The sequence below is a fragment of the Symphalangus syndactylus genome, chromosome 10 (assembly GCF_028878055.3).
Source record: "Symphalangus syndactylus isolate Jambi chromosome 10, NHGRI_mSymSyn1-v2.1_pri, whole genome shotgun sequence".
In the NCBI taxonomy this organism is placed as follows: Eukaryota; Metazoa; Chordata; class Mammalia; order Primates; family Hylobatidae; genus Symphalangus; species Symphalangus syndactylus.
This window is the reverse complement of record NC_072432.2, coordinates 95,574,076-95,590,614: the sequence shown is the minus strand read 5'-3', so window position 1 is coordinate 95,590,614 and position 16,539 is coordinate 95,574,076. Positions and strand designations below refer to the sequence as shown.

The following is a 16,539-nucleotide window of genomic DNA, read 5'->3' as shown; positions in this document are numbered from 1 at the left end:
TCACTGAACACATCCATTTGCATTTATGTAATTGCTTAGTGTATAATGACTTCAAATGCAGTGATTGCCTGCAAAACTTGTGATTAGATATGTAGTATTTTCAATGCATATGTATATTTTTGCTTGTTACTTGTTAACAATACTCACATATTCTATGTTTATTATCTGATGTGACTTCATATACAGACTCTGTCGCAAGCCATAGTCAAAGTGGTTATCCCAACAGAAAGGTACATGTTTTTCTTTATTATTACTGATCTAAATATAGACAATATCCCCTTCTGAATTTAAAAAGAAATGGTGTTGAGGAAAAGGTAGTATCTTGACTGAGCAATGGTTCCTTCCCAGTACTTTTTGGGGGGGATGTGTGAAATTTAACTAACTTTTGTGTACTTTGCAATTTTATGTCAATATCTTCTTTTGTTTTTATTGTTATCACTGTAGGGAATGTTTATAGTTTGACTAGTTAGAATGTATTTATTAGCTCTGATTTGGAGTCAGACAATAGACTCGTCATGGGAAAATAGATGTTTTAAATGTATCATAAATTTCAGATAACATTACAGTTTGACCCAATCTGTTGTTATTTTTTTCTTGTTTTCTGAATTATCTGCATTTAATATATAACCTTGGTTTGAGTTCTCCTTACTGAAGGCATAGCTTTGTTTTTTGTTTTTTCAATTGATTTTAAGAAGAAATTCCTATTATTGTCATGAACACTGGACATACTAGAAACTTTCTTTTCATGATAACAAAGGTATTTGGAATTCTTTTATTTTCCTTTCTTCCTTTTTTTCTCTTTCAACACACTATTAAAGCAGAAGAATTCATGCTGTAGGTATGCTCTTGCTCAGTCAAGCTAAGCCTTTTCCCAAACACAGGAACACAACACTGGTTGAATAATAAATGAACACAAAAGAATACCAAATTCTCTTTGACATTGGCCTTGGTGAGCAACACCAGCTGAACTGTCTGCGGCAGCGGGGGACCAGGAAAACATCATGGGATGGATTGGGAAAGTATACAGTTTTTGACCAGACATTGGTACGATCGACTCCAATAAATGTGGTTTTATTATAACTGAGAGACAATTTTTTGTTTTTGTTTTTTTTTTTTTTGGTTATTGTTGCCCAGAATAAGATAATTACCATTTTAAAATTAAATAATGCACTTTAAATATATCATCTTTTTGTACTACACTGTTTTATTCTAATAGAAAAGTCACCATTTTTAAAATAAACACAATCCTCAAGGAAGAAGAATGTGATTACAGTTCTTTAGTAATCTTGACATCGTTAATAACAATTAATTGTCAGATTTTGATTTTAAATAATCATGAAACATTTTAAAAATACTTATAAACTTTTAATTTTCTAAAAATAGATTTATCAGTTACAAGCCTATTTAAAACTATAGTGGGTTTTTCACCACTGATAAAAGCATTCACAGGATAGTATTTTTGTAGCATTCAAAAAAAGCACATATCTAGTGGTAGCTTTACATGTATGTGGCTCGACTTATTTCTAAACAAAATTTTGAGTGTGCGTTTTGCCGAAAGTCTTCACTCACCATTAGGATGAGTCCTTTGTTTTTAAACTTGCTAAACAATTTTCCTCTATCTTAAATGCTAAAGTCAAGTTGCTTTTGACTTAATTCACACAAGTTTCTGGATGTATAACATTTGTCCACCTAGTAATTAGTCTTATACATACAATTTCCCTTAGCTTTATCAGTTTTTTTTTTTTTTGGCTCCTATCAGTGGGGGAGTTTTGGAATTGAATCATAACTTTACATTATCTCCCTTCCTTCAAAATAATGTCATTAACCGTATGAATGATGAAGAATTGCATATTTGCAGAGCAATTACTTCTGTGAAAGAGAAATAATTTTTAAATCGAAAATTAAGCAATGTTTTTAGTTTTTTGTCTTGACAATTTGAAGTTGAATTAGTAGTTTTAAATGCATGATTTCCCCTTTGTAAAGATTTAAACTGTGATACAATTTTTTCTACTTCCTTTAGGCTTAAATTTTTTTCACTATGTAGAGATTTCATTTTAAGTAGGTTTGTTCGAAAGCTGTGAGAAAATAATTATAGTCACCATGAGATAGATTATTTTATTGTTCATGTACTCTGAAATAGGGCATTATAGAGCCACAAAAGTCTGTCTTGTTCTATAACTATATATTTATTTACATTCTAGCAGTTATATGAACGTAATTTGAGCTGGGAATGCTAAAGGTGTAATTTAGTGTGTGCCTTGTACCAAGAGCCAATATCCTTTTGCTGTTCCCGATTGTTATTTGCCAACTGTGTATGCTGGGGGACTGGTGAAATGAGAAATCAAAAGCAGCTTATAAATAAGCTGAGTCATTTTTGCCCGACACCATAATCAATGTCCAAAATTGTGTTTGGAGTCTAATAAAATACCACATGATTTTAGGACCCAGCTTCAGATAAAGACTTCCTGTGAGTTCAGTCAATAAAATGACTGTACTAAAAAATTACTCACATATGTTTATTTTTGGTAAAATATTGGAAAATAATTGTTACAGAAAATGGGAAGGGCATCTCACTGTGTACCCCATTTTGCAATATTTTGGAAACAGTAGTACTCCATTCACTTAAGGCTTTGGCAACATAATTTCTTCATTGATTGATAGTGTACAGGTATATCAATCTCTTGTTTTGGAGGGAAAAAAGATAATATACAGGCAGAATTATCTATTTCATGAATTGTGAACTAGTTTGAAGTGTGGTCCAAAGGGATGTTGCCTCACTAAAGGTCAGATTTAATAAAAACTCCATCTGGTATGTGTACCAGAAAAACACAGGAGTTGGATGGATTTTTTATTAAATTGGGCCTTAAACTTGTTAAATAGTTTTGCATTTTTGTAAATTATAGTCATGGTTATAACATTTCAGTAGCACCACAAAAGTGCTTGGTATAGGAATTTTTTTTTTTAAACTGAGATAGCGTGTAAATTTCTAGATGGCTGTAATAACATGCAGGCTCTAAGTTACTGATTTTATATATCAATATTTGCAGCTTTCCAATTAGTTGTGATTTATAATTTAATGTTTTGCTTTTGGAAAATAAGTGACATTTAGAAAATTAAATATTACTATGAGGCTGTATTGTGGTTTCCTACCCTCCCTCACCTTTCCATCCCCTCCCACTTCCCTACTCCCACTGCCCCACACCCTCTTAATGCACAAGGCATTAACATATGCTCCAGGTTACTTTTTTGGTATTAAATTCGGTGTTAGTCAGCAGAATAATCATTTTCTGCACAATTATAGTAACTTAGGTCAAGTGTAGTTTTATATAGTGGTAGGTCTGAATCCATTTTCTTTAACTGTGTTGTTGTTGTAGGAATTTGCTCGCCCTGATACATCGAATGATAGAGTTTGTTGTACGTGAAGGGCCAATGTTTGAAGCTATGATTATGAACAGAGAAATCAACAATCCTATGTTCAGGTGTGCATTTTTTAAAAATTGTGGTGAAATATATATAACATAAAATTTCCCGTTTTAACTCTTTTTAAGTATACAGGTTAGTGTCATTAAGTACATTCACATTGTTGCACAACCATCACCACCATCCATCTCCAGAACTTTTTTCATCTTCCAAAATGGAAATTCTTTACCTGTGTAACAGTAACTCCTCAGTCTTCTAGCCCCTTAGCCCTGGCAACTGCCATTCTACTTTCTGTCTCTTAGTAATTTCATTACTCAAGGTAAACTCACATGGGTATAATCATACAATATTTGTCCTTTTGTGACTGGCTTATTTCATTTAGCATAATGTCCTCAGGATTCATCCATATTATAGCATGTATCAGGATTTCCTTTTTTAAGGCCAAATAATATTCCATTATATATATTTACCATATTTTATCTTTAGGCATGCAGTTTAAAACTACTTTTAATTTATTAGGATTAAAAATATTTCCAAGAATAAAGTTGTAGAAGTATGGGATTAGTTCTGCAATGGGATGGGAAGGGAGTTTTAGTAATCAGAGTAGAATGTATTGAGCCCAATTTTCCATCAGATTTTGATTTGGTTAATTAAATAGTATTGTTTTTAGCATTCTCTAGGAGGAAAATACATTTCATTATGCTTTTCAATGAAGGAATCATAAGTGAGATACAGTTGAACAAATGAGTTTTAAAATAAATTGCTTATCCTCTGAATTGTTATGGTATTCTTAGACACTAGTTTAACACTTAAGTAGTGTAAAATCACTGCTTTTGTAATTATATATTAGGAAAATCTCTCCATTGCCAGACACAGTATCTGCCATGTAAGTGTTCAATAAAAATGATCATAAGACTCATGATGCATGCCTTCTGAGTATTAATGTCAGTCACTAAGGCAGTCTAGGGCTGCAGTAAGGGAATGGGGATAGGTAACGGATGGTAGTGGGTGAGATTCTATTTAGGGATCTTTGTTTTTGTTTTATTTAGAACTAAATAGGCAAATAGTATTTCTCATTTATTTATATTTAATTGAAGATAGCTCTTTGTTAAAGAATATGATGTTTAATGTTTGTTTGTTTTGTTTAGGTTCTTATTTGAAAACCAGACACCAGCCCATGTTTACTATAGGTGGAAGCTTTATTCTATTCTGCAGGCAAGTAGAATCAATTACTTTGTTAATTTTGACTCTGAGTAATTAGACCTTTATAATAACTCTAAATGTTTGTTAGGGAGATTCTCCAACTAAATGGCGGACAGAAGATTTTCGTATGTTCAAAAATGGATCTTTTTGGAGGCCACCACCATTAAATCCGTACTTGCATGGAATGTCAGAAGAGCAAGAAACAGAAGCTTTTGTAGAGGAACCTAGTAAAAAGGGAGCACTTAAGGAAGAGTAAGATATTTTTCCTTTCTATTATATATTCAGAAAAGTAACTGTAATGGTTGCTTTAATTAATGGTCTTATTAAGATGTTAACCCTAAAATAAATTTTTTTCACTTGTGAATGTTTAAAATAGTAACATCTTTCATCATGTGCTTTATAATTTTAAACATCTTAACAAGTATAGGTGTGTGTCCTATTGTCCTTGACTTTTCTCCTGGTAAAATTAGTGATGATCTCTTAAACATGATTGACTTCTTTCTTTAGCAATGGAGTACATCAGATTCTTACAGAAATTATTGAGGGATCCCTAGAATTCTTGCTTCTCTGAATGCAACATAAAGAAGAAAAACTATTTTGTGGCTAATGGGATCAGATTGTGGCTACGCAAAGCCTCTTCATGATAACTTTCACACTTGATTTGCAGTGTGTGGTGAGCTGTGAGATGGCCACCATGGAAGTATGTGTTGTTATTAGTCTCACTTAACGATTGTACAGTGCAGCTAGCCGGTTTAAGAAGCAAAAACATATTTATTAAATGTTCAGAGGACATCCTGTATACCTCATGGGAAAACATTGGCTAAAAGCATTTTTAGAATATACAAGTAAATACAGACATACCTAGTTTTATTGTGCTTTGACTTAAGACTGTGCTCTGCAGATACAGTGTGTTTTATAAATTGAAGGTTTGTGGCAACCCTAAGTCAAACAAATCTGTTGTCATTATTTTTCGAACAGCACGTGCTTCATGTCTCTGTCACATTTTCATAATTCTCACAATAGCTCAAACTTTTTCATTATTATTATATCTGTTATGGTGATCAGTAATCTTTGTTTTGGGGCACCACAAACTATGGTCATATAAGAAGATGAACTTAATCAAAAAAGGGTGTTCTGACTGTTCCAGTGATTAGCTGTTTTCCCATCTTTCCCTCCCCTTAGGCCTCCCTATTTCCTGAGACACAACACTATTGAAATTAGGCCAATTAATAATCCCACAATGACCTCTTGAGTATTCAAGTGAGAGGAAGAGTCTCACTTCTCTCACATTAAATCAAAAGCTAGAATGATTAAGCTTAGTTAGGAAGGCAGGTCAAATGACGAAGTCGGCTGAAAGCTAGGCCTCTTGCACCAAACAGTGAGCCAAGTTATCAATGCAAAGGAAGAGTTTTTAAAGGAAATTAAAAGTCCCACTCCAATGAACACATGAATGATGAGGAAGCAAAACAGCCTTATTACTGATAGAAAATTTTGGTGATGTGGATAGCAGATCAGACCAGCCATAGCATTCCCTTATGCCAAACCCTAATCCTGAGCAAGGCCCACTCTCTTCAGTTCTGTGGAAACAGAGGTGAGGATGCTCCAGAAGAAAAATCTGAAGCTACCAGTGATTGGTTCATGAGGTTTAAGGAAAGAAGCCATCTTCATAATATAAAAGTTCAAGGTGAAGCATCAAGGGCTGATATAGATGCTGTAGCAAATTATCCAGAAGATCTAAGGTCATTGATGAAAGTGGCTACACTAAATCACATTTTCGGTGTAGACAAAACAGCCTTTTATTGTAAGAAAATGTAATTTAGGACTTCTATAGCTAGAGACGGGAAGTCACTGCCTGGGTTAAAAGCTTCAAAGGACAGGCTGACTCTCTTATTAGGGGCTAATGCAGCTGGTGACTTAAAGTTGAAGCCAGTGCTCATTTACCATTCCAAAAATCCTAGGACCATTAAGAATTATGCTAAATCAAGTCTGCCTGTGCTCTATAAATGGAACAACAAAGCCTGGATGACAGCATATCTGTTTGCAGCATGGTTTACTGAATATTTTAAGCCCACTGTTGAGACCTGCTCAATAAAATGATTTTTTTTCAAAATATTACTGCTCATTAACAATGTACCTGATCACTGAAGATCTCTGATGGAGATGTGCAAAGAGATTAAGTTGTTTTCATGCCTGTTAACACATTATTCATTCTGTATCCCATTGATTAAGGAGTAATTTTGACCCTTTAGTCTTATTATTTAAGAAATATATTTCATAAGGCTGTAGCTGCCATAGATAGTGATTCCTCCAGTGAGTCTGGGAAAAAGAAACCTTGTGGAAAGCACTTATCATTCCAAATCCCATTAAGAACATTTTTGGGCCAGGTGTGGTGGCTCACACCTGTAATCCCAGCACTATGGGAGGCCGAGGCAGGAGGATAGCATGAGGCCAGGAGTTCAAGACCAGCCTGAGCAATATAGTGAGACCTAGTCTCTAGTAAAAAGAAATTTAAAAAGTCTTAAAAATCCATTTCAGTTTTTTTGCCTATAAAAAATAAAATCAACATTAACAGGAGCTTAGAAGAAGTTAGTCCCTCATAGATGACTTTGAGGGATTTAAGACTTCAGTAGAGGAAGTAACTCCAGATATGGTAGAAAAGCAAAGGAACTAGAATTAGAAGTAGAGCTCAAAGATGGGACTGAATTGCTGTGATCTCATGATAAAACTTTAATAAATGAGGAGTTGCTTCTTAGGGATGAGCAAATTAAGTGGTTTCTTGAGATGGAACCTATTTCTGATGAAGAAGCTGTGAACATTGTTGAAGTGAAAGGATCTAGAATATATATAAACTTAGTTGATAAAGTAGTGCAAGGTTTGAGAGGATTGACTACAGTTTGGAAAGACATTCTCCTCTGGGTAAAATGTTAACAAACAACATCTCATGCTGCAGAGAAATCCCCTGTGATGAGAAATGTCAGTTGATGCGGTAAACTTCATTGTTGTTTAAGAAATTGCTGCAGCCACCCCAACCTTCAGCTACCACCACCCTAACCTTCAGCTACCATCACCCTGATCAGTTAGCAGCCATCAACATTGAGGCAAAACCTTCCACGAGCAAAAATACTGTGACTTACTGAGAGTTCAGATGATTGTTAGCATTTTTAACAAGAAAGTATTTTTAAAGTAATGTATACATTTTTTTAAGACATACTGCTATTGCATACTTAATAGACTACAATATGGTATAAACATAACTTTTACATGTGCTGGGAAATCAAAAAACTTACGTGATTGGCCATATTGCGATATTTGCTTTATTGCAGTAGTCTGTAACCGAATCCACAGTCTCTTTGAGATATGCCTGTATGTACTTCACTGCAGTCTATAAATCTTAATACTTGTTGCATTGATTCATTGTCTATGAGAGCATTTGGCAATGGAGTGCAATACTGTTTGAATGTATTTACTTCTGAAGATGTATGTTCATAATCACTGTAATCCTAGGATCTGCAAACCCAGCTCATAGGCTAAATATGGCTGTCTCCTGTTTTGGAAAATAAAGTTTTATTGGAATACAGTCAATTCCCTTCCCTACGTGTTGTCTGGCTGCTTTGGTGCTATGCCAGCAGGGGGATAGAGATCATATGGCCTGCAAAGCCTAAAATATTTATAATCTTTTTTTTTTTTTTTTTTTTTCTTCCCTGAGATGGAGTGTTGCTCTGTCAACCAGGCTGGCATGCAGTGGCACGATCTTGGCTCACTGCAACCTCTGCCTCCCAGGTTCAAGCAGTTCTCCTGCCTCAGCCTCCCGAGTAGCTGGGATTACAGGTGCCTGCCACCATGCTCGGCTAATTTTTATATTTTTAGTACAGACAGGGTTTCACCATGTTGGCCAGGATGGTCTCGATCTCTTGACCTCGTGATCCGCCCACCTTGGCCTCCCAGAGTGCTGGGATTACAGGCATGAGCCACCGCACCCAGCCAGTCTTTTCCTTTACAGAAAAAATTAGCCTGTCGTAATCCCAGGCAGAAGTGTTAAAGTAATAGACTTCCAGAGTATTCTTAACATAAATTCTTCAAAAAATTGTAACAATTTTGGGGGACACAACACAAATCAGACAATATATTACAGTCTTCAGAATTATTTTATGTGAGTAGGTTTTAAAGAAATTAGTTTGTGAGCAAAAGCTGCAATGGCATTTGAAATTGTATCTAAATATTTATAAGTTAAAACAATTTATGTTCAGACAGAGGGATAAATTGGAAGAAATCTTACGGGGATTAACTCCAAGGAAAAATGATATTGGAGATGCAATGGTTTTCTGTCTTAATAATGCTGAAGCTGCTGAAGAAATAGTGGATTGCATTACGGAGTCGTTGTCCATCTTAAAGACACCCCTTCCTAAAAAGGTATGGGAATTAATTTTAAGAAAAGGGGAGATAGTTGACGTCTTTTGGGATTAGAATTGGTTTCCTTTTTGCACAAAGCACTTGACTGATGAAATTTTTCCCATGCAGTCTTACGTTATTTCTGCTTGGAAATTTAGGTTCGTTAACATACAAGTTAACAAACAAGTTGAAATGTAAATGCGTTAACAAATTTCATCTCTGCCAAAGTCATAGTTGTGGTGATACTGAGCTTCATATAACTCTTCTAATTAGTAGCCATAATTAAATTATAGCTAAACATTAGCCTTATATTAACCTATTTTGTGTTATCTTTTGATATTATAGATTGCCAGATTATATTTGGTTTCTGATGTTTTGTACAACTCTTCAGCCAAAGTTGCTAATGCTTCATATTATAGAAAATTGTAAGTATAATGATATAACTGATATTCCTGAAATAAAGTATTTAAGGGTAAGGAGTTCAGAAAAGAGGATTGTTTTGTTAACATCCTCCAAGAATAAGAAATACAGTCAGCCCTCCATGTCTGTGGGTTCCTTATCCATGAATTCAACCAACCACAAATTGAAAATATTTGAGAAGAAAAATTGTATCTGTACCGAACCTGTACAGACTTTTTTCCTTGTCATTTTCTAAACAACATAGTATGAAAACTCTACATAGCATTTACACTGTATTAGGTATTGTAAGTAACCTAGAGATGATTTAACAGATGGGAGGATGAGGATAGGTTACAGGTGAATATTACGCCATTTTCGATCAGGAACTTGAGCATCTGTGGATTTTGGTGTCCATGGGAGGTCTTGGAACCAGTCCTCCCATGGATACTGAGGGAAGACTAATTTGAATTTCTTAATGGTTTGTAGAATTTTTTAAAAAATTGGCTTACACTTAAGCTAAGTTACCAATTTTTTGCAAAGATTTTATATCATATCACTTTCTTAGTTATTGACAGTAGAACAAATAGGTGTTAAAGAGAACTTTATTTTTATTGCATATTTGGCATTCATATAATAAATAGAAACAGTGTATATACTGGCAAACATAAGAGACCAAAGACATACTATTAACTATAGAATCTGCGTTCTCTTCTGATCCTCAGCATATTGATTTTAGTTCATTGTTAATGTTTCCTAAGGCAAAAGGAAGTTATGTTGCTGTATTATAATTAATGTATAACTCAGCCGGGCACAGTGGCTCACGTCTGTAATCTTAGCACTTTGGGAGGCCGAGAAGGGCTGATTACCTGAGGTCAGAAGTTTGAGACTACCCTGGCCAATGTGGTGAAACCCCATCTCTAGTAAAAATACAAAGACTAGCTGGGCGTGGTGTTGTGCCCCTGTAATCCTAGCTACTCGGGAAGCTGAGGCAGGAGAATCACTTGAACCCGGGAGGCGGAGGTTGCAGTGAGCTGAGATGACACCATTGTCCTCTAGCCTGGGTGACGAGCAAAACTCCGTCTCAAAAAAAAAAAAAAGTATAACTTTTCCTCAGTTCCCCAGAGCCCTCTTTCTGTGTTCATTTTATGAATTAGGCAAAGGGAAGCTTTTCCCTAAGAAGTTGCCCTGAAAAGAAATTTAGAGAGCTGGATCCTACTGTTAGGTCTGCTATTAGTTTTTTTTGCCTTGGACGAGTCACTTTTCTAAGTTTTCTGTTTTATAAAATAAAGAAATTGGACGAGATGGTTCAACATATCCTAGATACAACGTTTCTTGCTCATAAAGGGAACTAGTAGGGACTGTTGGGGAGTTTGTAGGTGAAAAATTCAGAGTAATAAGAGTTAAAGCAGTTCAGTTGCGGTTTTAGAGTTTAAATACCTAGTTTTTGATTTTTAATAATTTCTTGATTTGTAAGTATTTTAAGTTCAGGAGGGGTTTTCATTGGCTGGCATGCTGAAGGGGAAAGGAATTTTAAACAGATTTTATTTTAAAGAATGTGTTATTTGAATTTCAGTTTTGAAACAAAGTTATGTCAGATATTTTCAGACCTCAATGCCACCTATCGTACAATTCAAGGCCATTTACAATCTGAAAACTTTAAGGTACGTTTATTGTTTTACTATTTTTGCCCTAGTGTTTTAAATGGGTGGGGGGAGGGCATTGAAGAGCTGGAAAAGTACATAAGACAAGTATGAGACATAAATTTAAAACTTAGATGTTACGGAAGTTACTGTTTTAAAACTGTCATTTTTGTTTTTATCAAAAAAATCAAAAATTTAAAAGATACTATTTTGTCAGGTGTTTAAAGTATTGTTTAAATATTATAAATGTTAGTCTTTTTTCATAAAACATCCAGAAGAATCACTTGTTTTGTAATGGTATATACTGTTTGGCTGGATTAAGGACATACATTTTAATCATGTTTAGAAAGTCTTTTCTGTTACCAATTTTTTTTTTATAACCTCTTAAGCTCTAGACCAGTGTTAAGCCAATGAAGTACTTTACTTATAATTGAATAAGTAAATATGCTTTCATGGGAAGAAGACTTTTTTAAGAAAAATTTTTGGTTTGGGAAGATGCCCAGTGACCCCACCATTTAGGGCATTCAGACAACTCCCATTTTAAAAGTTTTTGACCTTAAATTTTGACCATAAGTTAGAATTTAAAGAAAAGTTTCAGGAAGATACAGAGTAAAGTATTAGCCAGAATTAGAAAGTACTTTATTGGACCATAAGGGATTCAGGTCAAAACTTGGCTACTTTGGTTTCCAGTTTTCAAAAGTTTCTATGTAAGTGTTTCTGGAATGTGGCTCATGGGTAGTACTGATGGTGTGGGAGCTGACCTTAGGTGGTAAAGAGCAAATAGTTACTCTTTATTTTTCATTATATTTATTTTTAGGAGTTTTTTTCCTTTTAATTAGAAGGTGACATTGATTTTTTTAAAAAAATATGGTAATGATATATAGTTATTTTCTTTAAAGTTTAAAAAATGTCAGTTTAAAGGCAAATTTAGCTAATCTTGATGATCATTCTCATGAACTGAAATTTGAGACATATAGCCCAAAATAAAAGTTTGTTGTCTGTTTCCTATTTCTTTAGCAACGGGTAATGACTTGCTTCAGAGCATGGGAAGATTGGGCAATTTATCCAGAACCATTTTTGATCAAACTACAAAATATTTTCTTAGGACTTGTAAATATTATTGAAGAAAAGGAAACAGAGGTAGGTACTCTGTATTTGGTTGTTTTTAAATTCGTTTCTGGGGTGGAGGTTTCTTGGAGTTGTGCTATGTTACATATGTGAGGTACATTTCTTTGTGAAAAATATCTATTGCTTACCATTAAGTAGTGGATTTTTATTGCTGGAACCCAGGAGTCAAAATTACATATAACAGGAATTCTCTATCTAGTGTCCTTATGTGAAAATTGGTGAGTGGTTTTTTTATTTAATGATATAAGAGTTACGATATATTGTTAATAGTAGAAAAAAAGCAAGTCATAGAGCAATATGTATAGCATGACTTTATTTTGTTAAAGATAGCTATATAAGTAAAATATGTGCACGAAAAGATGCATCACATGACAGCAGATATACATCACCATTCTGTTGTTGTTGTTGTTTTTTTTTTTTTTTACCTCCGAAATAATTACAGAATCCTTAATGTTTAATTCTGCCATGCTAGTCAAGCTATTATGTTTTCACTTTCACTCCTGCAGGATCTTCCTAATTGGCCTTACTGTTGCAACCCACATGGTCCTTGTTTCAGTTTCTTAAATGTGTGTTTCCACTTACCATTGGCCTTTATACATGTCTTTCCCTCTTTCTGGGACTTAACCTGAGATCCTTCAGATCTCAGCTCAAACATAACCTTAGAGAGCCTTCTCTGACCTCTTCAAGTGAAACTTAGTATGCTAATAGTATGATATGTGCTTTTGCTGTAGCAGTTACCATAGTTACAGATAAGTATATATGGTTGTGATGATCTGATTTCCTGGTTCCCCCACTCCCCCAAAACAACAACAAAAACCTTTACCAGGCTCTATAACAGGGAACCAAACTTGTTTTTGCTCATCATTGCCTCACATGGTACCCGGCACCAGTGAGCACTTGGTAAATATTAGATAAATGCACAACTGACTGCTTCTTTAGCAAACTGGATGATAGAATATGTTCTTACTATGTTCTTACGTTGTACCTCGGATTGTGGGTATCCAGGTATGTTGGCTTGCATTGGATTACAAGTTAATCTTACAAGCAATGTGACTTCTAGCAAAGGGAAATGTTATAATAGTACACGTTTCCATAGGATGTTCCAGATGACCTTGATGGTGCCCCCATCGAGGAAGAGCTTGATGGTGCACCTCTGGAAGATGTAGATGGAATTCCTATTGATGCTACTCCCATCGATGATCTTGATGGAGTCCCTATAAAAAGTCTTGATGATGATCTTGATGGAGTGCCTTGTAAGTTCAAATTTCAAACTGACTAAATCTGGCTAATACGTTTGGTGACCAAAACTCTAATTTCCATACATGCTGATATGGAAAAAGGTTATAGTTTCTCATGAACGTATCAAGTTATTAACTTTTCTATTTCTGATTTTTTCAAAATTCATATACCCAGTAATACATGTATTTGTATGCTATTTATATAAAAGGCCAAGAAGAAGCATTTTTTTCTGGTCACATTTCTTTGCTGGGACAATCAGCCTCCTATAATAGTAGCAAGTTTCTCTTTTTGTCTTGTCAAGAAATTATAGGCAAAATCTTGTGCTCAATTATGCATAATCCTAGGTACCTGGTTTTATCAGTTTTTATTAGTTTTTCTAACTTACAACTTCAGTTTTCCTAGCTGCCTAAAATCATTTTGAAAATAGGAACTGTAGACAGCTCTTTGGTACATTTGAATTATATGTTTAAATATTGAATAATTTTGCAGTTTTATATTTTAGAGATTAGGTAAAGGTATTAAAGATTTGTTTTACTTCTCAACTTCTTCACTTGTTTAATATATTACTAACCTGTATTTTCTGAATTGATATATATACTGTTAAAAATATTGCCCTCGGATGCAGAGAATTGGTTTAGTCATAGTCCTTGTTCTTAGTATTACTATTTGTCCATCTGTGTCCTTATTTTACTTTGCTTTTTAATAATATGGTGAATACCCATGAACGTAATACTTCGGGTCATCCCCTAGTCGTCAGGGTTAATGGCTTATCTTTCCCTAATAGTGGATGCAACTGAAGACTCAAAGAAGAATGAGCCTATATTTAAAGTTGCCCCATCAAAATGGGAAGCTGTGGATGAATCTGAATTGGAAGCACAGGGTGAGTAAAAGTAAAATAAATATTTTTTAAATTAAGTACTTATAAGTTAATTATTGATGTGCTTGTATATATATATGTTTTCCTTTTATGTTTTATAACACGTTTTAACCTTAATACTCAATATTATCATATTTTGTGTCTAATGTACACTTTTATTGTGGTTGGTGTTGCTGTTACAATTTTCTTAGGTCTTTCAGTTTGGAAGCTTTGAGAGTAATGAGATATCACTGAAAACCTTTCAGGTTAAGGCATTTTAGTAGCAAATGTAGGTGGGAAGCTGTACCTATGTAGAAATCTACATAGAGATCAGTTTCATAGAAACCAAGCTTTGACCCTCCCATAATGCTAGACTGATTAGATGCCATTCAGACCTGTCTTTCACACTTACTTAGTTAGACCTGTATCCTAGTGCTAATAATCTGTAATTGTTGCTATTTGTGGGTTCTAATGAAATAAATCTTAATATTCAACACAGAAATAAGGATGACATTATTCACTTCATGATATTGTGAGGAAAGAGATTTGGCATATAGAAATAGCTATTTAGAGAATTGATAAACATAGATTAAAAAAACTTCTGTAATAATAAACTTTTCAATTCTAAAGCTTGAGCTTCCACTGTACTACTGAAAAAATGCTAATTTACCTCATGGAATTACATCCTTCTTTTCCTTCCATTCAGCTGTTACAACTTCTAAATGGGAATTATTTGACCAGCATGAAGAATCAGAAGAAGAAGAAAATCAAAAGTAAGAATCTAAGTTTCGAATATACTGTTTCTTGTTCATATACACTCCCCTTTTCATTAAGAGGTATAGTTGAAATAATAGTGAAGTGGAAAACTTCACTCTTAAAAAAATTTGTGAGAGGATCATTTTTAGTTCTCCATTGGTTTTCCAGTGAATAAAGAGCTTTTGTTTTCTGGTCTTGATGGATCTGGTTTCATTTTGCTTTTGAGTTTTTTACGCTAGGTTATATTCTCACTTTGTAGTTACTAATTGGACAGCTGCATTTTTTTCAAACCTTTGCCATCAAATATTGTTTTGGGCTCCACAAAAAGTGGTTTTTAAAATATGAATAGGAAAGGTTATACTCCTTTCTTTTGGATTGTACATTCTAAGAAAAAGATTGCATTATGGCCATTGTGTTATTTAAATGTAAACCTTTCAGAACTAAGAATGAATACAAAGGAAAAAAAATCTTTTCTTTTGAAATATAGAGAAATAATAATTTTGATTTTGCTGTTTGGTAATCACCCCGAAATTGTTTTTGTATTTGACACTGTGTGACTGTAGGAATCTCTGCTCTCAGATTCTCCTGCAAGTCTGTATTGGTAGTTTTTAGGAAGTGCTTGACACTTTTTAAAATCGTTGCAAAGGGAGTTGATTTTTTTTTTTTTTAATGAATAGGAAGAGATGGTATCGCAAACACAAAGCACAGGTTACTGTCTTTAAAAATTTTGCGTTCTTCTATTGTTCTCCAACGGAAGTGGGAACAAAGAGAAAACCCCCGTGTGTCGTAGCACAATATGAGCATTTGTGTGGATTTAATAAATGGACATTTGGATTGTTGGGAAAATGTGATCAATCAGCAGGCTGTAGAAACACAGTTTGATACGATGGTGAAAACTTGTCTACAATGATGTTTTTCCAGAAATGTTGGTGTGATTAGAACAAGTCAGCAGTGATGATGACAAAATATTTACATAATGTAGATGTGGCTTGCTAATGGAAATACCTCTCTGAGGCTGTTTAGGAGTACATGAATTGAGAACAGTTTAGTTCAGCTTGCTTTAAAACAGTGGTTTTCTGAACCCTTTTTATGTTCGTGATCCTATGATTAGTAACATCTTACCATTTTAGAATCACTGCTTTAAAAGTAGTATATGTACTCATAAAATAATTATTTAGGGGGAAGGAAGGGTAGAAAAGCCATTGAACTGAAAAAAGTATTTTTCTATTAGTTTTATTTCTAAAGGTATTAGTTTTTTTGGCATAAAACTAATACTTGTGTTAATGTTTGGAATATGAGTACATTTTAGCATTGATGTTGGAATACTCATACATTGATGGAAGCCTGGATCACTAGAAGTATAATTTTAGATTTTTCATTTTTCTTAGGAATTCCAGGTAAATCATGATAATGTAAAAATAACAAAGTACAAAGCAAGGAAAAAAAGCTTTTGCGCAGCTTGTGATCCTTGAAATTTTCTCATGCCTCACTACTACTCTCTAGTGGCTG

General features: G+C 34.2%; 1 protein-coding gene across 6 annotated transcripts in view; it reads left to right on the top strand.

Moving 5' to 3' along the window:
* Nucleotides 1-16,539, top strand: part of U2SURP (U2 snRNP associated SURP domain containing) — a 54,159-nt gene that overhangs the window by 22,270 nt on the left and 15,350 nt on the right. For 5 of the 6 annotated variants that reach the window (XM_055295151.2, XM_063610658.1, XM_063610657.1 and 2 more), the window contains 11 exons: nt 187-230; nt 3,375-3,479; nt 4,569-4,635; nt 4,712-4,875; nt 8,871-9,033; nt 9,358-9,437; nt 10,985-11,072; nt 12,069-12,191; nt 13,276-13,432; nt 14,203-14,298; nt 14,981-15,047. In XM_055295151.2, the coding sequence (XP_055151126.1) occupies nt 187-230; nt 3,375-3,479; nt 4,569-4,635; nt 4,712-4,875; nt 8,871-9,033; nt 9,358-9,437; nt 10,985-11,072; nt 12,069-12,191; nt 13,276-13,432; nt 14,203-14,298; nt 14,981-15,047 (1,154 nt within the window). The remainder of the gene's footprint in view (nt 1-186; nt 231-3,374; nt 3,480-4,568; nt 4,636-4,711; nt 4,876-8,870; nt 9,034-9,357; nt 9,438-10,984; nt 11,073-12,068; nt 12,192-13,275; nt 13,433-14,202; nt 14,299-14,980; nt 15,048-16,539) is intronic. The other variant, XM_055295153.2, reaches the window with a different exon arrangement.